This window comes from Neofelis nebulosa, chromosome 17 (genome assembly GCF_028018385.1).
Source record: "Neofelis nebulosa isolate mNeoNeb1 chromosome 17, mNeoNeb1.pri, whole genome shotgun sequence".
Classification (NCBI taxonomy): Eukaryota; Metazoa; Chordata; class Mammalia; order Carnivora; family Felidae; genus Neofelis; species Neofelis nebulosa.
The window spans coordinates 44,613,339-44,640,769 of NC_080798.1; the positions used below are offsets into that span (position 1 = coordinate 44,613,339).

The following is a 27,431-nucleotide window of genomic DNA, read 5'->3' on the forward strand; positions in this document are numbered from 1 at the left end:
TAGTAGTTTTAGGTGTACTATGATAGCAAAATTTTGAGAGAAAACTCACTGTCTGGATATTAGGGAATAATTTAATAAATTCTTACATACAGCTTCAATATAATATTTTTGAGGAATTTACAATATGAGAAGATTTCAACAATATGTAAAACTGAATATTAAGTGAGGCCTTAATAATTAAAAAGAAAAAAATTATACAGAAATATCCCGGCAAAGGGGCGCCTGGGTGGCGCAGTCGGTTAAGCGTCTGACTTCAGCCAGGTCACGATCTCGCGGTCCGTGAGTTCGAGCCCCGTGTCAGGCTCTGGGCTGATGGCTCGGAGCCTGGAGCCTGTTTCCGATTCTGTGTCTCCCCCTCTCTCTGCCCCTCCCCCGTTCATGCTCTGTCTCTCTCTGTCCCAAAAATAAATTTAAAACGTTGAAAAAAAAATTAAAAAAAAAAAAAGAAATATCCCGGCAAAAATATCCCGGCATAAATGTTTTAGTGATTTAGGATGATTTTTCTTCCTAAAACTTTATTTTGTAAATTTTCTATAATGAACATCTATTTTATAAATTTGATGACATTATTTAGTAGAAGCATGGCCTCTTCGGTTCTTCACACCGCTGATACTGGGTTGTTAAATTAAAAAAAAAAATTCTGTTGAATCAGTATTATTGCAGTAAGTTTGTTTTTTGGCTTAAAGAAATACCGCTTTCTCTTTATTTAAATGTAATAGTCCTTGCAAAGAGTCTTGTATTTACCTTTATGTGCTTTTTCTTGTAGATTCTAGATTTATTTCACTTTCAAGATAAATTGACAGCGCGACAGTTTCAGAGAGTTGCCACCACTACCTTTATAACCATGTCGAGAGAACGCCCACAATTGGCTTCGAAGTATTTGCTTGAACCGGTGCTAGCCCCCCTCCATCGATGTTTAAACACCGCAGGTAAAGGGGGAAGTCTGGTGGCTGTGTTCCTCTCAGGGATCTTCCTCAGTGTTTCAGATTTCAGTGACTGAAGTCTGTCATACTTCATTGTCTCCAGTTTTGCTTTCTTTTCTCCCCAACTTTTTACTTTGAAAGATCCACCTCACGTAAATTCCAAGAAAAGTACCTTGAAGCACCCCTGTACGCTTTACCTGGATTGCCCAGCTGCTCATATTCTGGCCACATTCGCTTTTATCTTTCTCTCTTTTTATAACATGTGCATTAGCGCTTGTTAGTTGCAGATGTCATTTGATATACAGACTTGATTCAAATTTCTCTAATTGTCTCAAGAATTTCCTTTGTAGTTATTTTTTCGTTTAAGTCTAGATTCTAGTGAAGACTCCTGCATTGCATTTACTTATATCTTTTTAGTTTCCATTAATGTAGAATAGTTCCCTAGCCTTTTGTTTGTTTTTCACCATGATGTTTTTTTCCCCAGATGAATACACTTCCTTTATCAAGAGTGACAAGCTGAAACAAAACCGTAAAACCCCAAACATGTAAAAACCCAAGGTGTTAGAAGGACAAACTCAGTTCATTCAAATTCAAGCTCATCTGGACCCTGGTCACAAACCTTAGTGAGGTGCATGTGAACACCAAGTTAGGGAGAGGACAGGAGTGAGGCCAAGAGAAAGGGTGTGAAGGGGGCCCCCATAGGTTCCCTAGGGATCACCCTCAAAGTGGTACCTCCACCCTCCCAGAGATAGTGAAGACCTACCGGGCCCTAACCTTTTGACCACCCCAACCCCTGGCCAGGGTGTTTAAGGCCAGTCCCAAATGATTCTCCCCTCCCTTGCTCCATCCTCACTTGCTCAGGCTTTCAACCTCACTCTTCTCCTCCTCTATACTTTTCTCTGTGAATAGTAGTAAGTTAGGGTATTGTTTGAGTCACAGTGAGGCTGGGGGCCAAGGGAGACAGGGTGGAGACGAGGTGAAGAGAGGAGAAAAAGGTCTGTCCAAGGATCCCTCTCTTCATGGGATGCCAAAGTGTACATCCAGCTCCTCCTTTAAAAAAAAAAATGTTTCTTTAATGTTTATTTATTCTGAGAGAGAGAGAGAGCGTGAGCAGGGGAGGGGCAGAGAGAGGGAGAGAGAGAATCCCAAGCAGGCTCCGTTAGTTCACAGGCCGACTCGGGGCTCAAACTCACAAACCGTGAGATCATGACCTGAACTGAAATAAAGAGTCGGATGCTCAACTGACTGAGCCCCCCAGGCGCCCCCCAACTCCTCTTTTGCAACCACTCAGACCTGAGAAAGTGCACTGTAGGCACCAGCAGCTGTAAGTCGGAGAAGTGATGGGCTCGCCGGCCGGCACTTGGTGGGGCTGGCTGGTGTGAGAGGACAGCGGCAGCTGCGTTTTCCCGCGGGTCAGGCTGCTGCTCAGCACAGCCAGGTGGGCGCTGAACTGCCTGCCAGCTCCATGTGCTGGTGCTGCTGTTCGCCTTGGGAGGCCCTGGGAGCCCTCAGCAGGCTCGGTGACGTTGCCGGCTGTGTTAGCCGGGATGGACGAGAGCGGGGCCTGCTCGTCAGTGTGAGCGGAAGGCAGGCTGTGGGAACTGGGTTCAGCTCCGTCGAGGGCTTGGGCAGGGGGGCTGCTAGGGTCCAGCAGCAGCTTCCGCTCCTCTCCGTCCTGGTCCCAGTCCTTGTTCTCGCTGCTGTAGCGGCACCCCAGGGCTGGGGTCAGGCTGGGCGCTCAGACCACGCCGAGGAGGGAAGGCATCCATCCTTACCATGGCATTTTTGAAGAGCCTCGGTAACAAAACGTTGTGCATTTTGTATTTGTCTAATTGTTTCCTCATGATTAGATCCAGGGTAAACATTTCAGCAGCAATATTCCATAGGATGACTATTTTTTCTCAATCTCCATTGGATTAGGGGGCACACGTAATCAGTTTATCCCATTCTGGTGATATTAAATTTGATCATTTCATTAGTAGCCTGATTTCTCCATTGTTAACATATCTTTCTCTGTAATTAATAAGTAATCTGTGGGATGATAGTCTGAGACTGTGTGCCCTGTTTCCTGTTAAGTCTTTCATGCTGTGGTTTGGTATCCATTGATGATTCTTGCCAGTAAAATGGTTACTTTCTTTGTTATTTTAATTTGTTAGGTTGCTATTCTTCTATAAAGAAAAGCTTTTCTTTCTCCTTGCCTCATCTCTTTTTTTAAGTTTTTTTTTTTTTTTTAAGATTTTATTCAGTGAGTTACCCAACATTCTTGTCATTCATTTTTTAAAAAATATTTATTTATTTATTTTGAGAGACAGTGCATGCACAAGAGCAGGGGCGGGTCAGAGAGAGGGAGAGAGAGAATCCCAAGCAGGCTCTGCGCTGTCACTGCAAACCAGCGAGATCATGACCTGGGCCAAAGTCCAGAGTCGGCCACTTAACCGACTGAGCCACCCAGCCTCCCCTCTTATCATTCATTTTGATGCTCAGATTTTCCCGTATTTGGCTGGTGGGTTTAGTTCTGTTTTAATGTCTTAGAAGATTGACATTGTACCAACTCATCACCTGCCTTAGTATGTTTTTATACTTGACTGAATTTTTCCCCCACAGTTTACTGAATTTAATGCTTGGATGCAGAATATTATTTCAACATTCTTTGTTAAAAAAAAAACAAAACAAACAAAACAAAAAACCTTTCTAGATAGTAGTTCCAAGGTTTTAAATGAAGAAAAAGTTTGATGTTATGGTTAAACCAAATTTAGTTCTATGTAGACTTTTTTAAGAAGTCATCTGTAGTAAACATTTCCTGGGTGTGTGTAGTGGGGGTGAGGTGGGCAGGGATAAAGAAAGTCTAATTTTTGTGCATAGTAAAACTTCACCAAATTGAATCTGGTGAAGTGAAATTTTTGATTATTCAGGTGTGATAAACGTTATATATATATACATATATACATGTATACATATGTATACATATGTATACATGTATGTGTGTGTATATATATATATATATATGTCCATGGATCGGCCTGAACTAAACATGGTATTTGAGTAAATAGTTTAAATTTCTTTACATATTTGATAGAAACCTAGTCTAGATCCAGTATATGCTTCAAAATGCTCAAGGGGTGCCTCAGTCAGTTGAGTGTCCAACCCTTGATTTTGGCTCAGGTCATGATCCCAGGGTTGTGGGATTGAGTCCTGCCTTGCGCTCTGCACTAAGTGCGAGGCCTGCTTGGGATTCTCTCTCTGTCTCCCTTTGTCCCTCTCCCCCACTTGCGTGCTCTCTAATTTCATGTATTAAGAGTATACCTCATTACTAATCTATTCTCTTGTCTAATACCTAATCTATGAATTAGGTATTGTAGTCTGAGGCAGTGGTCCTCATAGTGTGGCCCCAGGACCAGCAACATCAGCATCACCTGGTAATTTATTGGAAATGCAACTTCTTGGGCTCTCCTCAGACCTACTGAATCAGAAATGCTGGTGTGGGTCCCAACAATCTGTGTTTTAACAGGCCCTTCTGGGTAATTCAGGTGTGTGTTCAAGTTTGAACACTGGTCTAAGAGCACTGTTCTTAGGGTAACTAGATCCATTCCATTTGTGGATCAATTATTATTGTCCTGGACATTGTTCATTCCTATTGGACATCTATTTGCCAGACATTTCTTCATATGTTAGGTTATATTCGTAACACCAGCTACATGTTTTGCATTGACAGTGTCCGGATAACAAAAAGTGTGTATGATAGTCTGACTGGTTTTATATAGACAGCCCCATCATTGCCACTGGGGGAAAAAAAAACCCTAAAATACAGGCTTTCTTATTTTGTTTTTCATACTGTATCACATTTTTAAGACTATGTGACAATTATGATAAATTACCATATTTTATCAATTCTAAGGTGCACATGTTTTTAACATAAAAAAGCTTTAATTTTGGGGGGTCTTCTGGCTGGTTCAGTCAGTAGAGCATCCAACTCTTGATCCCAGGGCTGTGAGTTCAAGCCCCACATTGGGCATGGAGCCTACTTAAAAAACAAACAAAAAAAACCCCAAAACAAAAAACGTGAATTTTGGAAATATTTTTCACATTTTAACAATTCTGGTATCGAGATGTATCTCACAATTATTGTTGGCCAGGTAGCAATCATGGCATTATCTGTGCCTGCAAATGAGCATTAAAACTCATAGAATGGATGTCAGTGACTTAGGAAAAGACTGTGAAGACAATAGTAGAGTGGTGACCTTTTTTTTTTTTTTTTTTAAGAAAATGTTTGTATTTATTTTTGAGAGAGAGAGAGAGACAGAACATGAGCGGGGGAGAGGCAGAGAGAGAAGGAGACACAGAATCTGAAGCTGTCAGCACACAGCCTGATGTGAGGCTTGAACCCATGAACCATGAGATCATGACCTGAGCCGAAGTCAGACACCTAACTGACTGAGCCATCCAGGTTCCCCTAGAGTGGTGAACTTTTAAGAAATTTCACATCAGGGACACTTGGGTGGCTCAGTTGGTTAAGCGTCCAACTCTTGGTTTCAGCTCAGATCATGATCTCACGGTTGGTGAGTTCAAGCCCCCACACTGGGATCCGTGCTGTCAGCACAGAACCTGCTTAGGATTCTCTCTTTCTCCCCTCTCTCTGCCCCTCCCCAACTCATTCTTTCAAAAATAAATACCGTTTAAAAAAAAAAAAGAGGGGCGCCTGGGTGGCTCAGTTGGTTAAGCGTCCGACTTCGGCTCAGGTCACGATCTCGCGGTCCGTGAGTTCGAGCCCCGCGTCGGGCTCTGTCTGTGCTGACAGCCCAGAGCCTGGAGCCTGTTTCCGATTCTGTGTCTCCCTCTCTCTCTGGCCCTCCCCCATTCATGCTCTGTCTCTCTCTGTCTCAAAAATAAATAAACGTTAAAAAAAAAAAAATTAAAAAAAAAAAGAAATTTCACATCACCTACATTCTTGGTGGCACAGAGTTCAGTATATTATGGCAATATGTGGATATCAGTAATGGTGTCGAAATGTTTCAGAAGAGTTGGACTTTTTAAATGTGAAGTGTTCAGAATTTCTTACTCTGTTTATCCCAATTATATAGCTTATATAAGGAATGATATTTAATAAAATTGTATGTCTAAATAAATCTAAAAGAGCTCTCAATACTTTTTTTATTAAGTTTTAAAATCTTAATTCCATATAGCTAACATGCCGTATTGTATTAGTTTTGGGTGTACAAGTACTGATTGAACAATTCTATACATTATTCAGTGCTGATCACGATAAGTGTACTGTTTAATCACCATCACCTATTTCACACATTCCCCACTGACCTCCCCTCTTTTAATCCTTTTTATAAAATCTATTTTAAAACTTTTTTTTAACATTTTATTTTTGAGTAACCTGTACACACAACACAGGGCTTGCCGAACTCACAACCCAAAGGTCAAGAGTCCTATGCTCCACCAACTGAGCTAGCCAGGCACCCTGTTTTCACCTCCACGTAACCATTGACTGTCATTTTCATTTAATTTGATCCCTAATTTTTCATTCATTAAATTTACAAGTAAAATTTCAAGTCATAATGTTTCATAAGTTACTGGCTTTCTTCTTTCTTGTGATATATAAAATAACAACGAATGTTTATAATCATTGGCATCATAGATTTCATGAAATACTGTGTTTGGTGTTGTATTGTACATTGGTAATCATGTTGAATCTCTAATTGTACGTGTTACTTACAGAACTATCTAGCAACACTTTCTTCCTTAAGTCCTGGGCTCTGTTCAATGAGGCACTGAATATGGGTAATTTTGTTTTTTGTTCTCTAGAGATTCCAGAGAGTGACATGGCTCCAGGGACCATTTTGGTAACAGAAGAGGAACTTAATAGATGTATTGAGGATGTATTTAAGGTTGGTAATTTGAGTCACTAATGTTTCTAGATAACATTTACACATAGTCTTTTAAAATAGTTTTGCCTTTCTGGGGTGTCTGGGTGTCTCAGTTGGTTAAGCCTCCAACTTCGGTCCAGGTCATGATCTGGCAGTTTGTGGGTTTGAGCCCCGCGTCAGGCTCTGTGCTGACAGCTCAGATCCTGGAGCCTGCTTCAGATTCTGTCTCCCTCTCTCCCTACCCCTCCGCTGCTCACACTCTGTCTCTCTGTGTCTCTCAAAAATAATAAATAAACATTAAAAAAATGTTAATTCCAAACTATCATGATTTTTTCACTTTGAAAACTGGAAAATATAAGCTGTTAGTAAAAAAGCTGATACGTTTTGAAACTGTCAATTTCATCATTTACTCTGAATGTTAAACAGTTTAGATTCTCTAACTGGCACATACCACTGATGAAAGCATGTCTTTTGAAGAAATTGACAGTGGCATTTGCAGTGCTATAGGCTTCCAAAAGTGTATGAGAATATTGAGTCTACTTTATATCTTTCTAAAGTAATCACCGTCATATACAAGTAAGTCTGAATAAGTGAATCTTGCAAATGACTGCCTAAATATATTACTGAAAGTGAAAAAAAAATGTATGTTCTCTATGATTACAGTCTTATAAATATATATGAAACATATATTTTTAGACAAAAAATGAAATCCATTGCGTTAGGGCCAGATGGAGCTGGGATAAATATTCTTTCTTAAGGTTTATTTCAATAAATTTATAATAGTATTTTACTATGAAAAATATCCACGCTAGTAAATAGCTTTCAAAATTATTTGCCATGTAAAAAGGTCCAGCTGCTTTGGAAAATAATTTGGCAGTTCCTCAAAACATTAAACATGGAATTACTATTTGACACAGTAATTCCATTCTTAGGTATATACCTAAGAGAAATGAGAACATGTTCAGACAAAAATCTGTGCACAAATGTTCATCACGGCACTATTCATAATAGCCCAAACGTGGAAGTCACCCAAATGTTTATCAACTGATAAATAGATACACAATGTGATATATGCATATAATGGAATATTTTTTAGCCATAAAAATGAATGAGTATGGACACATTTAACGCAAACACAACGCAAACATTTAAAAGTAACAAATTTTAAACTTTAATAGAAACCAGAAAAAAAAGACCACACGTTGTATGATTCCATTTATGTAGAATATTAAGACTGGGCAAATTCATAGAGACAGAAAGTAGATTAGCGGTTGCTAGGGGCTGGAGCTGGGGAGTTAGGAGTGTCTGCTAATGGGTATGGGATTTCTTTGTGAGGTAAGGAAAATGTTTTGGAATTAGACAGTGGTGATAGTTATACAGTCTTGTGAATATACTAAAAGCCACTTGTACATTTTAAGAGTGAATTTTTTTTAATGTTTATTTATTTTTGAGAGAGAGACAGAGTATGAGCAGGGGAGGGGCAGAGAGGGAGACACAGAGGTTCTAAGCTCTGAGCTGTGAGCACAGAGCCTGATGTGGGGCTTGAACTCACGAACCATGAGATCATGACCTGAGCTGAAGTTGGATGCTTAACTGACTGAGCCACCCAGACACCCCTTAAGAATGAATTTTATGGCATGTAAATTACTTATCAATAATTTTAAAAATTATACTCCACATTTCTCATTTCTTTTCTATGGCAATAAGTTAAGCATTTTAGAGAAAGTGTTTAGTTTTTTATGAAATAATTCAAACAGATAAAAAATGCAGAGTAAAACACTCATGTACCCACCACTCAGCTTAAGAAATTAAACATTACCAGTTCAGTTGAAATCTTCTATCTACCTATCCCTGGTCACATTTCCATGGCTTCCCATCTAAAGGTACATTGTGGTTTTAGTTAACAGTTAGTTCTCTTATTACTAGTGAGTTGAACATCTTTTTGTGTTCAGGTTTATTCATATTTTTTCTTCTGTAAATTGCCTATTCACGTTTTGTCTGTTTTAAAAATTGCCTCTTCAAAATTTTTTTCGAATAAATCTTTTTTTTTAAGTTTATTTATTTTGAGAGAGACAGAGGCAGCATGAGTCAGAGAGAGGCAGAGAGAGAGGGAGAGAGAATTACAAGTTAGCTCCACACTGCCAGCGCAGAGCCCCACTCAGGGCTCAAACCACAAATCCACGAGATCATGGTCTGAGCCGAAACCAAGAGTTGGATGCTTAACTGACTGAGCCACCAGGGCGCCTCTAGAATAAATCTTTTTTTATAAGACAGCTTTATTGAGATATACTTTACAGACCATAAAATAATGTTTTAAGTATGCAAGTCAATGATTTTTAGTAAGTTTACAGAGTTGTGAAACTAATACATTACAATTTTAGAACATTTCCATTACCCTAAAAAGGTCCCTGTGCCTATTTATAGTCACTCCTTGTTCCCACCCTTAGCCCCAGGCAACCACTAATCTGTCTACCTCTGTGGATTTGCCTTTATGGCTGTTTCATGGGAAGGAACCATGCAACATGTGATCTTCTGTGGCGGACTTCTCTCTCTTAGTATGATATTTTGTGTGTGTGGGGGGGAGGTGTTTCCATGTTTTGTTTTTTTTCAAAGTAATCACTTTGCCCAACATGGGGCTCGAACTCATGACCCTGAGATCAAGAGTCACGGACTGTTGATCAAGTGTACTGACTGGGCCAGCCAGGCACCCTCTCTTAGCATAATGTTTCGGAGGTTTATCCAGGTTGTTGCATATATCAATATTTTGTCCCTTTTAATTGTTAAGTAATATTCCATGGTATGAATATACCACATTTGGTTTATTTGTTCATCAGTTGATGGACATTTGGATGTAAAGTAGATCTTTCTTCAAACAGCTTTGTGAGTTGTAATTCACATTCTATACAGTTTACCCATTTAAAGTGTGCAAATCAGGGCACCTGTCTGGCGCAGTCAGTAGAGCATGCACCTCTTGATCTTGGGAGTTCAAGTTCAAGTGCCACACTGATTGTGGAGCTTACCTTAAAAAAAAAAAAAGTATGCATATCAATGGATTTTTAGCATAATCTAAGGCTTGCATATTAGAAGTATATTCTAATACTTCATTACCCAAAAAGAAATCCCACACTATACCCAAAACCCTTTACCACCCTTTTTTCCATTCTCCCTACTCCTAACCCCTCCAACCTCCAACCCGAGTCAGCCACTAATCTACTTTCTCTTTCTATAGATTTGCCTATTCTGAACATAGCATATAAATGGAATTATACACTATATGGTCTTTTGTGATTGGCTTCTTTTACTTAGCATGATGTTTTTAAGGTTTATATTAAGCACAAAGCAGGACCTCATTCTTTTTTTTAAGATTTCTTTTATTTTTTAGTAATCTCTATACCCAACATGGGGCTCAAACTCACAACCCCAAGATCAAAAGTTGTATGCTCTACTGACTGAGCCAATCAGATGCCCCAAGACTTGATTTCTTTTTATTGTCGAATAATATCCTATTGTAGATATAGACTCTATTTTGTAATCCATTTATCCTTTGATATATATTTGGGTTGTTTTTACATTTTAGCTATTATGATTAATGCTGCTATGGACATTTGTGGACAAGTCTTTGTGCATACATATCTTTTCATTTTCCTGGGTATATACCTAAGAGTAGAATTGCTAGAGGGGCGCCTGGGTGGTTCAGTCGGTTAAGCGGCCGACTTCGGCTCAGGTCATGATCTCTCGGTCCTTGAGTTTGAGCCCCGCGTCAGGCTCTGTGCTGACAGCTCGGAGCCTGGAGCCTGCTTCGGATTCTGTGTCTCCCTCTCTCTCTGCCCCTAACCCACTCGCATTCTGTGTCTGTCTCTCTCAAAAATAAATAAACATTTAAAAAAAAAAAAAAGAGTAGAATTGCTAGATCTTATGGTAACCCTGTGTTTAACCATTTGAAGAACTGCCAAAGTGGCTGCACCAGTTTACATTCCTACTAGCAGTATGTGACGGTGTAGAGTAAACCTTAAGTCGTATTCTTTCAGATAAGAAGGCAGATGATGGGGGGGGGGGGGTGGTTGTTTTTGTTTTGTTTTTGCCTCAGCAAAGTGTTATTGATTTAAGTAATCTCTACACCCAACGTGAGGCTCAAACTCAAGACCCCAAGAATGAGAGTCACACAGTCTTCCAACTGAGCCAGCCAGGTGTCCCTGTTTTCTTTTGTTTTAAACTTAATGTATGATATTCATGATTCGTAGGTATAAAATTCATGCTTAAAAATTCAAAACTCGTTCTGTTCAACACTCAACTTTTTACTAAAGTAAGCTGTTTCATTTAATTTCACTATTAAAAAAAGGGACCTGGCATACAAATATAGCATCAGATTGTTTATAGATAAAACCTAACTTAGTGACTATAATGCTGTTTTTTTTTTTTTAATGCCTCATTTAGAGACTTATGAAAACAAAGTTTTTATATCCTGTTCTACATATTCATAGGTAAGGACATTTTTGATTGTAGAAAAATAAGAAATTATATACAGCAGTGTAGAAAGCAAATGTTCTGAATTAGAGAACAAGGCCCAGCTAACTCTCAGAAAGGTTGTCTTCAGTCACACACCATCTGAGGAATATCATGATGAAAACTGTTAAATGGTGGGTGTGGAATGTCAGAAAAACTTGAAAGTGGTGTCAGGGGTAGAACTTAATTGTGACTACACTCTGGTACAAACCCCTCATAGTATTTCTGGGAAGTAAAAAAAAAAAAAAAAAATTGCTTTTAGAGGAAAAAGAAAGCAAATCAGCTTCTTTCTGGCGAGTGAATTAGCGTCTAAAAAATGGAGAGATCCAGCAACAGTGAATCCTGCCATTGTTCCTATTCTTGCTCCCCAAAAAAGGGGGAGGGAAAAAAACCCTCCTAATTTGGTGAACAGTTTGGTGAATTTAAAACCTCCTGGAGAGGCAAGCAAAACATTAGTTGGCTGTAAACACTTGATTATGCACAAAAGATTGGGGCGGTTATGAAAGCAGGAAGGGGTGCGGAAGGGTAATTATTCTCCCTACAAGGTTTTGGCAGCTCAGCTGCACTGGGAAAACAGAGGAAATGTGTATGTTGGGGGGAAATGGTAAACACTGTGTAAAGTTTAGCAACAAAGGCTGTGTTGTCTTTATTAACTTTCTGCTAATACTAAATTACAGAGCACAGCTCAAAGGCAGGAAACAAGGAAAACATCTGGGATAGTTGAATGATCCAGCAGCTCACTGGGTAGCAAGAGGGTACAAGAGGGTGTTTAATTTTAGAGAGGCATTTGGGAACATGTCCAGCTCTGGTTTTCTCTCTCTTTTTCTTTTCTTTTTAACAGATTTACTGGGATATAATTCACATACGCCACAATTCACACATTTAAAGTGTTCAATTCAGTGCTTTTAGTGTAGTCACAGGGTTGTGCAACCATCACCACAAATCTGACTTTAGAAAATTATTGTCCCCCTAAAAGGACCCCATACCCATTTCCCATCCCCATCCCCATTCACTCTCCCTTTTCCCAATTTTATTTTATTTATTTAAAAAAATTCTTAATGTTTCTTTATTTTTGAGAGAGAGAGACAGAGACAGAGCGTGAGTGGAGGAGGGGCAGAGAGAGAGGGAGACAGAATCTGAGGTAGGCAACAGGCTCCGAGCTGTCAGCGCAGAGTCTGACTCAGGGCTTGAACCCACAAACCACGAGATCATGACCTGAGCCAAAGTTGGATGCTTTACTGACTGAGCCATGCAGGTGCCCCTCCCTTCTCCCAATTAAAAAAAAAAAAAAAGTTTATTTATTTATTTTGAGAGAGAGCACATGTGAGTGGGGGACAGGCAGAGAATGAGTGAGAGAGAGAGAATCCCAAGCTGATGGCGCAGAGCCTGATGTGGGGCTTGAACCCATGAACTGTGAGATCACAGCCTGAGCCCAAGTCAAGAGTGAGACATTTAGCTGATTGAGCCACCCAGGCACCCTCCCTTCTTCTAATTTTGTCCCCAAACCTTAGGCAACCACTAAAATGGACTTGCTGTCTCTGTAGACTTGCCTATTATGGATATTTCATATAAATGGACTTATGTAATATGTGGTCTTTTGTAGCTGACTTTTCACCAGCAGGATGTTTTTAGGATTCATCCATGTTGTTGCATAGAGCAGTATTTCATTCTGCCTAACGGTATTCTATTCTAGGGATATATTGCATTTTGTCAGTCGATGGGAATTTTTGTTGTTTCCACATTTTGGCTGTTGTGAACAATGCTGCTACAGACATTCATGTACAAGTTTTTGTGTGGACATGTGTTTTCATTTCTCTTGGGTATATAGCTAGGAGTGAAATCGCTGGACTTTATGATGACATTGTGTTCAACTTTTAAGGGTACTGTCAGACTGTTTTCCAAAGTGGCAGCACCATTTACATTCCCATCAGCAGAGTGTGAGAATTCCAGTTTATCCTCTCTGGCCAACACTACCACTACCATTTCTCTTTCTCCTCCTCCTCCTCCTCTCCCTGCCCTCCCCTTTTCCTCCATTATTATAGCCTTGCTGGTGGGAGTATCTTATTATGGGTTTGCTCTTCGCCCATTTTTATTTTTATTTATTTTTTTTAAAGATTTTATTTTTAAGTAATCTCTATACCCAACATGGTGCTGAAACTCACCCTGAGATCAAGGGTCACATGCTCTGCCTACCAATGGCTCTCCCCAAAGAAATCTTCCTCAGCAGTCTCCTCTTGGTCTCCGCACATTTGTTCCTTCTCTACTCTCTTTCTGAATGGAAAGCTTTTATAGTCCTGCTCTCGTTTTAGTCTGGTATCTTCTGTTGGAGTTTTAAGTCTATTTTATCTTAGTGTTTCAGTTGATGTTTCCAACTGAATGTCCTGTGTCACCTGTATCATAATAGGTGCCCATCTGGCTGCCATCTTGATACCTAGCTGCAGAGCCCCTTAGTTCCTCAGAGCCAATTTCCTCTTTGCTTTATACACAATCCAGATCCGATTGGTTTTCTGATTAGGACCATAGTGGAATTAGAAGTAAAAAATTAGAAGTTAGTTAGACTAAGGCATGCTGACAAGAGAGTGCCAGCGGAGAGGATCAAGAAAGGAGACAGAAAAAGTACTCCAAAAGGGCATAATAGTTTGGGGCGCCTGGGTGGCTCAGTCGGTTAAGCGTCCGACTTCGGCTCAGGTCACGATCTCACGGTCCGTGGGTTCGAGCCCTGCATCGGGCTCTGTGCTGACAGCTCAGAGCCTGGAGCCTGTTTCAGATTCTGTGTCTCCTTCTCTCTGTGACCCTCCCCCGTTCATGCTCTGTCTCTCTCTGTCTCAAAAATAAATAAACGTTAAAAAAAAAAAATTCAAAAGGGCATAATAGTTTGAAAAACAAAGTATGTTGGGACTGCTATGTTTAGTATACTTCGTTTAAGGAGGCAAGGATTGCATCTCCTCCATTTAAAAAATACTTTCTTCTGAAAGAGGTAAAATATAAATACATTTTGGTATTTAAAGAAATAAGCCCTCAGCTTGCTGAATGAAAATGTGGCAGGGGCAATTATAAGAGAAGGCCTTTCTTTGCTTGCATCCTTTACATACAGCATGGAGTGGAGCAGTGTGGCCCTGGTGGGCCAGGTGGAAAGGTCTCAACAAAACAGGTGTACACAGAGATGCTCACTGAACTGAAAGTTTGGCATAGCCACTTGTACTTCTGCGTAAATAATTCTCGTCGTTTCTATGTGTGTACCTTACATCTGGTAAAATGATATAAGCCAAAAAAGAGATTTGCAGCTCAAATAACTTTTTTTTTTAGTTTATTTTTTTAATGTTTATTTATTTTTGAGAGACAGAGAGAGAACGCAAGCAGGGGAGGGGCAGAGAGAGAGGCACACACAGAATCCAAAGCAGGCTCCCAGCCCTGAGCTGCCAGCACAGAGCCCGATGCGGGGCTTGAACCCAGAAACCGTGAGATCATGACCTGAGCTGAAGTCAGATGCTTAACCAGCTGAGCCACCCAGGCACCCTGCAGCTCAAATAACTTTTAGTCCAATGGCTTCCTATTCTGTCTCCATATTTTTTTTAATGTTTATTTATTTGTTTAGAGAGGCGTGTAGGGGCAGAGAGAGAAGGAGAGAGAGGATCCCAAGCAGGCTCTGCACTGTCAATGTGGAGCCTGACATGGGGCTCGATCCCAGAAACCATGAGATCATGACCTGAGCCAAAATTAAGAGTCAGATGCTTAACCGACTGAGCCACCCGGGCAACCCCTATTCTGTTTTCTTCTGACTCTGAATGTCGGGGGTTCTAACCCTAGAATACTTAATTTTTTTGTCCTCCCTAGTATGAGAGGGATAAATGTTTTTCTTTAGCCTAGAAAGGTAAAGAGAGGCCTGGGCTGCATAGAGATTGGTTCTGGGTAGGGTAGGATGAGAGAATTATACTTCCTCACGATTTGGACATTTTCTTGCTCTTAAGAGAACCGGCCAGAATCTGATACTAGGTGGGGCCAGGGGTGGGAATGGGGAATGTTTCCTTTTAGTATTCCTCACCATACTTGCTGAGACTCCCTGAGGCAGAAGAAATTTTCGGGCAGGAAAGTCTAGAAGTACCTAATTAGTTTATATTCTTCATTCTCATTTCCATTTTATCTCTCTGTTTCCAGATTCAGGGAATCCCTGACTTTAATTATCCAAGTCTTTTTTCCCCATTTAATCTTAACAAATTTCTAATTAAAGTTACTCTCTCAGATTGGCCAATTGACTCCTCTTTCTGAATAGTTAATTGTTTTTGTAGAGTAAATTGTTATAACAGAATCTTAGAGCTGGAAGGAAATTTAGAAATATTTAATTTCTTTTTTTGTTTGTTTTTGAAAAGACTGTTTTTTAGAGCAGTTTTTCATTCACAGAAAAGTCAAGTAGAAAGTACAGAGTGTTCCCATATATCTCCTGCCCCCACATGTGCACAGCCTCTCCTACTGTTAACATTTTACATTAAGAGTGGGACATTTGTGGGGCGCCTGGGTGGCGCAGTCGGTTAAGCGTCCGACTTCAGCCAGGTCACGATCTCGCGGTCCGTGAGTTCGAGCCCCGCGTCAGGCTCTGGGCTGATGGCTCGGAGCCTGGAGCCTGTTTCCGATTCTGTGTCTCCCTCTCTCTCTGCCCCTCCCCCGTTCATGCTCTGTCTCTCTCTGTCCAAAAATAAATAAAAAAAAAAAAAAAATAAAAAAAAAAAAAAAAAAAAGAGTGGGACATTTGTTACAGTTGATAAGCCGGCATTAGCACGACACTATCACCAAAGTCCATAGTTTACATTAGGGTTCACTGTTGGTGTGGTACAGTCTTTGGGTTTGCCAAGTTAATCCCTTATTTTATAGTAAAGGAAACAAACCCCAAAAGATTGTGAAGTTGGGGTGCTTGGCTGGCTCAGTCGGTAGAGCATGCAACTCCTGGTCTCAGGGTTGTGAGTTCAAGCCCCATGTTGGGTGTTGACATTACTAAAAAAAGCCAAAAAACACAAAAGATTGCGAAGTGACTTGTCCTGAATCATACTAGTGAGTGCCAGATCTGGTCCAGGAAGCAGTCCTTTCATTTCCTCTCTTTCTCTCACTCTGTGTTTAGAAAAGCTAATATTTGCACATGGTACACATTTAAAAAGTGCAAAAGGCTTTGCAGTAAAAAGTCAGTCTTCTCCCACCTATGGCTCTTCCTTAAAGGCAGTCGTTCTTTCGGATATTTCCAACTGTAATTGAACTATGACCTTGAATAACATGCAGAAGACCAAAGGAGGTATTCTTCAAAGCTGTGGGAAATGCAAGTGTTAGACAGTACATTCAGATTCTGTGGGACAGTGTGGTGAAAACCACCTGGCCTTTAGAGTCCAACAGACCTAGTCTGGCTTTAGAGTTGACTATTAGGTGACTTAATTTAACACTTGAGTTTCAGGGATAAAACCAGGTAACTTTTGGTAGGTTCATTGTATTCTTTAGCAAATGATTTGTGCTCAGAAAACTGTCAGTTCTCTTTTGGTTTAAGGAAACTCTTTTTAAAAAGATTATTTTATGCAGTACGCTCTGAAAGCATGCTTAGTGCAAAATCCTATATTAGGTAACTTGGCTTGTCCTTTGCTTCTCACAAGTCTTAATTAAACTCAGTAAGTGCATTAGGAGTTCTGGAACATTACTATCAAAAGGATCCCTGTGATATTTTAGAAGGCAGCATTTGACGAGTTTAATCTTTAACAGGGGTAAAATCAAGTCCCAGCCTGTACTGAATTTCAATGGTAGGATTCAGTCAGCTTGATTTATGTTTCTATTTCCACACGTATACATCCCTATAAAAGATAAGGCCGTAAATTAAGAAGACAGTTCCATTTACAGCAGCATCGGCAAGTATTTAGGAATAAACGTAACATTTGCACAGGGCTGTGTATTTTACAAAGTATTTTAAATGAATTATCTTAACTGGTGCTTATGCCAAAAGCTTAACGCTTGCATTATAAATGAGGAAACTGAATCCTAGGGAGGTTTAAATGTCTTATCCGTGTTCACTCACTTAATATGTGATTTGGGGCGATCATATAGGTGTCAGGAACAGTATTCATACCCATTTCTGACTCCTGACTTCCTGGTGTTCTTTCAGCTCTACAGTGATCTCTAAGGGATATGCCTAACAATGTAATGGAAGTCTAGTAGATGAGAAACGGAGCATGTGAGGACCACTTTCACTTTTGTTTTGCTTTGAATCAGAAACACATGTTTGCTCGTGACACTTTTGACCATTTTGACTCCTCTGGGTTTTTCTGTTCCTTTTTAATTTAAATTTCTAGTCAGTCCTACCAGAGAAATTCAGTCCTTTAGATATTGAAGATAGGTACTGACTAAGCCCCAACAGTAACATCAAACCTCCTTTTGTTCAGTCTGCTCTCCCTTCCATGGCTGAAGTTCTAGGATTCTTCAGTTAATTAACATTGATTGATTAGCTTCTAGCTGCAGCTTAGACAACAAAAAAGAAAATACAGGGGGCATTGTAATTCCCCCACAAAAATAGAGCTTTTGAGAAAATAAAAAGCATTCAATGTGCTTTATTTATTCTTTCTTTGATTCAGTTAATCAGTCAGAAAAAACATTTTTTTACCAAGTACATACAGAATGCCAGCTACTCGGCTAGGTTTACAAATAACAGAAATGATTAAGAGCCAATTGCTGCCTTCCAGGAGCCCCCCCAGTCAGGCAAACAAAGAGTTACAAGTAGAATGTGATGGATTGTTAACAGTGTCCAGAAACATGTCTTTGTTACTAGGTAAGAGTGATCTCTGAGCTTAGATGAAGGGTTGTAAGGCTTAACCACACCTCTTCTCATGGCTGGATCTGTGATAGAAAGCCAAGATGCATTCAGAAAGGAATGTGGAAATCCCTATAAAGGAATGAGGAAATCCCCAAGCTGCCAGTGGGTCATTGGTACCCGTTTCCTCCACTGATCTATTCTGAGCCATTATGATTTTCATAGATTCATACTGGTCTCTCATTTTGCCCCTCAGTCCTGTCCTACTGGAAGAGCCAAAGATAGACATGGAAGTTGAACTTTTCTTCGAAGCACCATTTCACTTACTCTCAGAGAGGCTTTTCACACCAGAGAATTGAAGATACCTTGAGAGTCTGTCTCTCCTTTCCCTGCTTCAGCTTTCCCACCTCTTGGTATTTTGTTTGGTGGTCTCTGGTCGTACAGATATCTCAAGTAACCAGAACATCTTTCACCTAATGAGGATTTCAGCTTTAAATTTCTAATTTCAGAACTTATAGAAGGGAAAGCATGTGGGGAGGATTAGAAATTTTTACATCTTGGTCAGTTTGAGTGTTGGAAAAATTTTCGGGTGGTGCAGGATTGTTTCATGTTTTCCAGCTCGTTGGTTTTCTTTTTAAACCTCTTAATGGCTAAAGTACCAGAAGGATACTGAAGGGAGTGAGCAAATTTGCAGTCAAGTCAGAGGGTGATAGATTTGCCAACCTCCTTATTCCCTAGGTAAGGAAACTGAGACCCAGATAAGTCAATTGATTTGTGATAAGTCTTGCAGCTGGTCAGTGGAAGTATTACAAACAACCCTATGTGAAATATACCCAGTAGGTATACTGCTGAGGAAAGGGAATTTCCACAGGTAGAAATAATACATGCAATATGGGATTGTGTTTCAGAACTTGAACTCCCAAGAGTTCAAGAACCCCAGATAGCAGGAGACTACGTATAAGCACAGTCCAAGGAAATTCCACAACACCTGATGTTAGAGCAGAGATGCAGGGTAGTAGGGCCCTGTCCTCCGTGGGGCAGGAACAGCCTACTGTTGTGCCCTCACTGCTTCCTCAGTCCATACTGTCACCAGCCTAGTATGAAGGACACTGGAAGGAACTGGCCCTAACAGTTGCTTCCATATATAGTATGACTTTGTTGGGAGGACTGTTGTTTTGGTTTTTTTTCCCTGGAGCAGTTGCTCATTGTCTGTGCTGTCAGCAAGACATCGCTGAATCGGTGCAGCCTCCTGTGTCCCTTTATGGGTCACTAAACTCAGATATAACTCAGTGACCTGGGGAGTCCACATGAAGTGGGAAATGACCAGATTCTACTTCGGGAGTATACTGAGAGGGTAAGGTTGGATGTGAGGTCCAGACCAAACCGTTAACCTGCATATGAGTTGAGTGCCAGGCAACAGACTGGAAGGAGGGCGCTGTCCTTGGAAAGGCCGTGCTGTGGCCCTGGAGCCCCCCTGGAAGACTTGGTAGAAGACGGCTGTATAATAGAGAAGAGTCTCAGCGGGAGGAAGGGGAGGCAGTGCAGGAGCTCCTGGTGCCACTCAGGAACTCTTCTTGCAGGACTGGAGTTATTAATAGCCTGGCAGGCTGGGGCCTACTGGTTCTGAGGGGAGATGGTTGGGATAAAGGTGGTGTGGGTTAGGGACTGAAGCAATGCAAACAGGCACAGGGGGAGGTGAGTTTTCGGAGGCCATGAGTACGTGTTTCGTTCTCTTAGAAAATAATATAACATTTACCATTTTAACCATCTTAAAGTATACGATTGGCTGGCATTAAGTGCATTCACAGCGTCACACAGTCATAATCGCTGTCTAGTTCCAGAACTTTTTCATCACCCCAAATGGAAACACCGTACCCATGAAGCAGTCAGTCCCCATTTTCCCCTACTCCCACCCCCTTACAACCTTTACTGCTCTCTGTCTCTGGATTGTGCATGGATTTTATGTCAGGCAGACCTTTGTTCACCTTGATTCTGCCATTTACTAACAATACCTTGGCTCCACTAACTTTGCTTCTCTGGGCCCTAGTTTTCCACATTTTTAGAATGGGAATAAAAATGCTTAACCTGCAGGACTCTGGTGAGGATTGATTGTATGTTAAATGTTTAGCTGAATAACCTGGTTTATTCTTGAGTAGACATTGCAGTAAATGGTAGTTATTGTTTGCTTCATAAGAACAGTAACAATGTGGTTCCTTTAAATTGTATACTTCTGTAACAACTGCTTATTCACCAGAAATTCAGGTAACACAACTTAATCATCTATTGTGATAGGTGCTGAAACAGAGAGCTTCACTTTTGCCTTCTAGGCTAGTTGAAGAGGTGAGAGAGAACTATACATTCTGTGTTACAAGCTCTAAGTGCTATTGGAATTTATAGGAGGAAAGTCATTAATGGTGGTTAGATGCTTACTAAATATTTGAATTAGTGAATGAATGGATGACTAGTTGAACAGTCAAATACATAGCAGGCCTGTGGAAAAGGTAGAATGTTTGAATGGCCCATCTAAAACTTTTCAAAAAACAACAACAACAACAACAACAACAACAAAGTACTATCAAGGAAGTTAGAGGAAGGTAGCTTTGGGCTCAGTATAAGGAGAAGTTTCCTCTTAATACTGGAAGGGAGATGACAATCTATATGCGGCAAAAAGAGGCCATTTGAGTTGTTTGAGATACCACAGAGAAAACTCTTTGATCGATTTTTTTCTAAATACAAAAGCAGTACTTGTTTCTTCAGAAAAGTATGACAAGAGAACTTAAAACTTGGAGGAATTTATCAATAACAACATATACCCCTGAGAAATGGGCTCGATTGAATTCATGTTAAAATTTTAGGTGCTTTGTCTCAGTCAAGCCAGTAAATAAAGGAGAGTTAACTCCATTTGGGTTTTGTTTTTTGTATAAAAGATGCTGATAAGGAAGGATGGCTCCACAGGGATTACTTCTGGGAACACAGACCACAGAGCCAAACAATAGGCCCTTACGTGATCTGGGGAAATTCTCTCTCTCTCTCTCTCTCTCTCTCTCTCTCTCTCTCTCTCTTTTACCACTTGTAATTGATGATATCATAATTAGGCCTGCATATTACTGTGAACACTGCCATACCATGCACCCCACTGAGCTGGGTTTATGGAGATTAGATCATGCACAGGAAGCTGACTCCTTGGTTATCAAGCTCCACAGAGATGCTGGGAGGCTTAAGCAGTGTGAAAAATTAGGGTTGATTTAAAGGGACAGGATTCTCTGGAAAAGCACAGAGCGTCTTCCAGCTTGTGCCTCCATGACCTGTAGGATCCCACAAAACAGCAATGATTCCTCCTTCACTTCAACACAACTTAATTAATAAATTAATTGGAACCTGATAGTGTGGACACAGATAATGATGATAAAAGGAGAAAACTGAGGAACCGACACTCTTAATATGTGTTCCCAGAACTATGCCAGCATTTTTATCTTCCAGCTACTGTGTTAGATTCTTTAAACAGTTAGCTTATTAAAATTATAACAGTCTCTTGTGGAAAAAAAATTGTAACAGTCTCCCAAGGTCAGTCTTATTTTTAAGGATGAGGAAATGGAAGCTTACAGATTCCCTGATTTACAGAAAGAATGTTGGAAAAAAATAGTGTTTTGCTCTTCTTAATTCTTTAACTTACCTGTTTTGAATTATTATTTTTGTCATTGGTCTCCTTGTTTTATTCTTCCCGTTAGATCACAAGCAATTGAGAGAGAACAACTCTTACTCATTTTTATATTCAGTACAGTGCCTAAGACCATGCTTTGATTCCAGTGGGTGTTCAAATAAAGCTTGTTGAATGCATTTGTGCTATCCTTTTTGAAGTGACAACTAAAACGTGTGACACAATTACTGTTAACAAAAATCAGCATCCTCACACACACACTTAACCCTATAAAGTCAATGCAGAGCTAGGAGTACGTTGTAATTTCTTTTAACATTTATTGAACTGGAGAGAATAGGACATACCCATATGGCAGTTACATGTTAAGAATGACAGATCTTTTTTTTTTTTTTTTCAATTTTGAGAGAGACAGAGAGAGAGAGAGTGGATGTGTGCATGAGTCGAGAGGGGAGGAGAAAGAGAGAGAGAGAGAGAGAGAGAGAGAGAGAGAAAATCTCAAGCAGACTCCACATTCATTAAGGAGCCTGACGTGGGGCTCAATCCCACAACCTTGAGATCATGACCTGAGCCACAGTCAAAAGTTGGATGCACAACCGACTGAGCCACCCAGACACACATTAGAGTGACAACTCTAGAGCAGGCCGTGTTTTTGGTTTTGGTTTTGATTTTCAAATCTAGTTTTAAGTTTTTCTGTTTGGCATTGCTTGTTAGTTCCTAAGAGCAGGCCCTTTGGTAATTAGACGATTATTGCATAGATGAGTAATAGGCAGACTAGTGGGAGACACAAAGGTAGTCAAAAGCAGGAAAGGAAGGGGTCAGAAAATGGGTTCATTTACCCATTTTGCCTGACAGTTCTTCAGGCCGCCCACGAAAGGGCACCGCTGCAGTTCAGGCTCCCTGTGCTTCAGCCTGTCTGCCAATCTCAAATGGTTTTCTTAGTCTTAGAGCTAAAATTACTCAGTTTAGGACAACAGCGTTGCTTAAGATAAGACTCTGAGCCCTGCTAGTAGGTGTGTGGTGTTTGATTCCTGTTCCTCTGGCCTTGTGCTCACCGTGCCTCTCGCCATTTTCTTTTCCCTAGGTGTACGTGGTCGGGAACGAACCTTTGACGGTTTTAGTGGACTCCCTGCTTCCAGTCTTGGGTGTGTTCTTTTCTCTATACTGTTTCACCAAGCAAAGCGTGTCTCATATAAGGTAAACAATCTAGAGAAACTTATTTGTTTATAAATAGTGAAATCTTTCTTGTATGTCATTCTTATTCTTATTTTGAATATAAAACTTAGTGCCACTTTGTAATTGTTTTTTTTGTTGTTTGTTTCAAAATCAGGAAAGCATTTGAGGATCCTCTTATCTGCTCATCTAGGGAAAGAACACTTTTCAGATTTCTGGGGATTGGATGTAATTTTTAGAATGGCTCTCTTCAGCCTCCGTCCTAGACATCAGAGACGAAACCCCTGTTTACATGTGTAAACATGCCCGTGTTTGATCCATGAGAAATACTGGAATTACATGTCTAGGAAGGAGGAAGTAGAGAAGGGATCATAACTACCTTGTGGGGAATGAGAAATCAAGTTGGGGAAATCTGGATCTGAACATGGCACTCTGTAATTTAGACTTGGATTTAGTATGAGTGCTGCGCAGTGTTGTTTGGAATGAAGGGATTTCTTAATCACCCAGAAAATAATCTTTTGTATTGGAGTTTTAAGTAGGCTTCATTTTGTATCAGGTCTCTTTTTTCACAGATATTTATGTTGTTTTTTCCTCCTTTTAAGGGTTTATATCCTTTTCAAAGTCCTAGAGAATTCTGACTTTTAGTGTTTGGAAAACCCCTACAAATATTACCTTCTTCATAGGGTTATTTTATGAAGACTGTGCATGGAAGTGTCTAGCGCTATCCCTGGAAAATAGCTGAGAGATGATTGTTGTCATCATCGTTGTTAAGTGGTGAAGGAAAGTACTCATTCTTACATATTTTTCAAAGTTCACATACTGCCTTAGACTCTAACTTTTGGTCAGCACATCACTGTAGTCCAACAGCTACAAGAGAAAACACAGTGGAAGATGGAGACTGTGAGTGTGTGCATTTGGCTTCAAATAACTGTCCATAAAATAACCTTTGTCTTAGTTTTGAAACCCAAATCCTCACAGCACTGTCATGTCCTCGTCAGAGCCCGAGAAGGAATAAGTGAACGTTTATTCCCTCCTTATCCTAGCTGATTGGCACAGATGGAAGGGGCTGAGGCATCAGCAAGAGTTTGTTGGTCACCTGCTCTTGATCCACTCATAGACGGTTTTTGTCAGTGTAAACTTCTGTTCACAGGGCCTGACCCAAAGGCAATGGTACGCTTGGATTTTTTTTTTTTTTTTTAATTATGTGGAGCTCCTGTGTCTTACCAGTGTTGCTTCTGGGGCCCAGATTAGCCAGTCACTCATTGGATTTCAGGATATTAGATATATTCCCAAATTCACGGGAAGCATAACTTTCCAGTCCTGCACTTCAGTAGCACTAGGTGGTTGTGCCAGCATTTAGAATGCAGTGGAACCTGACAGTCTTCCTTTCTTTTTTTATGTTATCTTGTTAGATGTGTAGAGTAAGATGACAAGCTCATTTATAACTGCTTTTTCTGCCAGGTCACTTTGCCAAGAGATCTTATTATGGATTCTGGGGAAGCTAGAGAGGAAGAAGGCAATTGCCAGCCTGAAAGGATTTGCAGGATTGGACAAATCTGTGTCCTCTCTTCCTTCTCTGTGTCAGTTTAGAGCGGCCACTCAAGGTGGCATCATGATTACCGTCAAAGAGACCGTGTGGTGAGTCCACCCATCCTTTTACCCTCTCTCTTCTGATGGAATTGCACCCAAAAGGCCCTTCCCTGACTTGTCCACTAAGGGGCGCTGGTAGAACGGGAACGAGGACTTGAGGCAGCTGAGGTGCTGCTATTTATAATCGCTAAGTGAAATGTGAGTGCCTTAAATAATCCTGCAGGTTTTTTTCCCCCGGATGCCAGCTAATAGTAGGTGCAATTTGCTGGAGCCTCACAGCTCTGCCTCATAAGCCCACTTACTTCACAAAGGCTTTGCCAGTGAATCAGAGTAAAGGGCAGACACACATTTACTCTCCGCGCCGTAACGATCCAGTTCTCTTTCTGACTCTCTAAATGGTATATGTATGTTCAGAGTCAGACTTGCTCTTAAAGGAAATTGTCTGATAACTATATTTTATGTTAATTATAGGATGGGGGTTTCTTTCCACTAGAGATCGTTTAGAAAGTGCTTAATAAATGTTAGTGGAATGGCACACAAGTATATTTTAAATTATTTCCACTTTCTAGGTGATACGTGTAGGTATTATTACCTCTTAATATAAGTTCCTATTGACCAGAATCCATATAGTTCTTAACTGCTGGCAGCTACTCAGATTTTACATGCATTCAAAGTGTGGCTGTTTGTTATAGTGCAAATTTAATTTTTTATTCAGGGTTAACTTAGTGAAGTTATAAAACGCTCTTTCAGTATGATGGACTTGAGGAAAATGAAAAACATAGATTGACTGCAAACAGAATCATCAGTACAAACACAAGCTACTTATTTCCCAAGAGCTGTTGAGCTCTAGTAGGTTTTAGAGTTGTAACTATGCCCCTGAACTGAGTTTAAAATTTCTCAACATGTTTATTTTAAAAACACTTTGGAAGAGTTTAATCTGGGACCAATTTAGTGACTATGTAGAGAATTTTATAGTATTTGACTTATCAGTAGTTAAAGTTAATTGCTATCTTAACAAGTCTCTAGTGTATATCTTAGTGCACATATGTCAAAATTAACAGTTTTTCTCTTCATGGTAGGCAAAAATTGAATAGGCAGTAGTGAATGAGTCTTTACTTCCAGAAGCAATGGATGCTTAACTTGGGGTTTCTCCATGGACTTGTAGCGGTCCATAGTCCCTCTGAAATTATACGCAAGAAATATTTTATGTGCGAACCTGAATTTTTTTCTGAAAATAGGGTCCATAGCTCTCATTTGATTCTTAAAGACACTCCATATCTCCAAAAAGTTAGCATTCACTGTATCAGAGGTGTGTGTGTGTGTGTGTGTGTGTGTGTGTGTGTGATTTTATCTTTTGTTCTAAAGATCTTGCTTGTGGTGCTAGTCCCTTCAGGGCAGGTCAGTATCACCACTTACCTTTTCCCTGTCATTCTGCTCAGAAGCCCCAGTTTAAAAGCTTTGTTTAAAGAAACACTAAAAGAGCAGCTTAGATTTCATGATCTTTTTTATTTTTATTTTTATTTTTCTGGAACTAAATATAGCTACAGTATTCAGAATGGACTCTTTACCATTGAAATTTTAAGAATAGAGCTTCTTAAGTTAATTGTTGTCATCTCTTTTTTAAAAAAGTATTTGAACATAGTACTTCATTTTGACAGGATGGTTCACAGAAGCTTACAAGTGACACTTATCCATTTCAGCTTTTTTTTCTTTTTTTTTTTTAAATTTTTTTTTTCAACGTGTTTAATTTATTTTTGGGACAGAGAGAGACAGAGCATGAACGGGGAAGGGGCAGAGAGAGAGGGAGACACACAGAATTGGAAACAGGCTCCAGGCTCTGAGCCATCAGCCCAGAGCCTGACGCGGGGCTCGAACTCACAGACCGCGAGATCGTGACCTGGCTGAAGTCGGACGCTTAACCGACTGCGCCACCCAGGCGCCCCTCAGCTTTTTTTTTTCTAACGTAAAATGTGGTGGAGATAACATGACTGATCTGAAGGATGCTGGAAGATTCTGGGAAAATGTAGGAAGTAATCTTAGGCTTAGTTTATAGGTTATTCATTCTACTAGAGGAATATAAAGGCCATGTTATTAGTGAACTGCCAAATTGGGACTTACTGCCCAATGGGATGGGGCCAAATAAACTTTAATAATTGTAGTTTTCAATGAGAAGAAGCAACATCTATCATTCTTTTCTCCGTTTGGTCTGAAAAAAATGTTATTCCTTCTTTAATCGTAAGAGTAACATACCTTCTTGGTATAATACAAAAAAGCATAAAGAGGAAAACAAAGTAACCACTATCCTGTTCACTGTTCACATTTTTTTAGTGTTTTGTCTTCTAGTACATCTTGTGCCTCTTTGTTTGTTTCCATGATATGGTACGATAATATTGTATCTTGGCTTTTTCACTTACCATATGAATTGAAACTAAAAGCCTTAGTACCTCATGAGAAATTTCTTGACACTTTTTGCAGAAAGCATAACACTGCTTTTAATAACTTAGCCATATTTTATTACTTAGAAATTTGGCCTACTCAGTTTTCTGAGCCTTTATGCCTGTTCATATTTCAACTCATCGGTTCTTATTAGTTGAGACTGACTGGATCTCCCTCTGTAAGGATAGTGTCTTTTCCTTACTGCCCATAAACCTTCAGTGGCTCATCAAAAAAATGTCTGAGTTTCTTTGAATGGCATCCAGGGCCCTCTGTGATCTGACCTTGCTTTGCAGACTTCTTTCTTTCTGTTCTTCCTCCAGAACCAGAATATCTGCATACAACCTATACTTTATTCCTTCTTGCTCTTTCAGTTTATTGAAATAATAGAATTCCTCAACATCCATCTTTTAAAAACATTTTTTTAATGTTTATTTTTGAGAGAGAAAGAGAGAGTGTGTGTGTGTGTGTGTGAGTGGGGGAGGGGCAGAGGGAGACACAGATTCTGAAGC

The 27,431-nt window shown here is 40.1% G+C and overlaps 2 protein-coding genes across 6 annotated transcripts in view; one reads left to right on the top strand and one right to left on the bottom strand.

Annotated features, from left to right (window-relative positions):
• TANGO6 (transport and golgi organization 6 homolog) overlaps positions 1–27,431 on the top strand; it is a 195,019-nt gene that overhangs the window by 31,131 nt on the left and 136,457 nt on the right. For all 5 annotated transcript variants that reach the window (XR_009256223.1, XM_058709291.1, XM_058709293.1 and 2 more), the window contains 4 exons: positions 767–929; positions 6,732–6,814; positions 22,808–22,920; positions 24,358–24,534. Coding sequence is in view for 4 of the 5 variants with exons in the window: in XM_058709291.1 (XP_058565274.1) it covers positions 767–929; positions 6,732–6,814; positions 22,808–22,920; positions 24,358–24,534 (536 nt within the window). In the remaining variant the exon portion in view is untranslated. The remainder of the gene's footprint in view (positions 1–766; positions 930–6,731; positions 6,815–22,807; positions 22,921–24,357; positions 24,535–27,431) is intronic.
• On the bottom strand, positions 1,426–3,184 carry LOC131500069 (ragulator complex protein LAMTOR1-like). Its single transcript, XM_058708802.1, has 3 exons — positions 3,178–3,184; positions 2,166–2,660; positions 1,426–1,439 (listed from the first exon to the last, which is right to left on the bottom strand). The coding sequence occupies exons 1-3, from the start codon at positions 3,182–3,184 to the stop codon at positions 1,426–1,428; spliced, it is 516 nt and encodes a 171-aa protein (XP_058564785.1).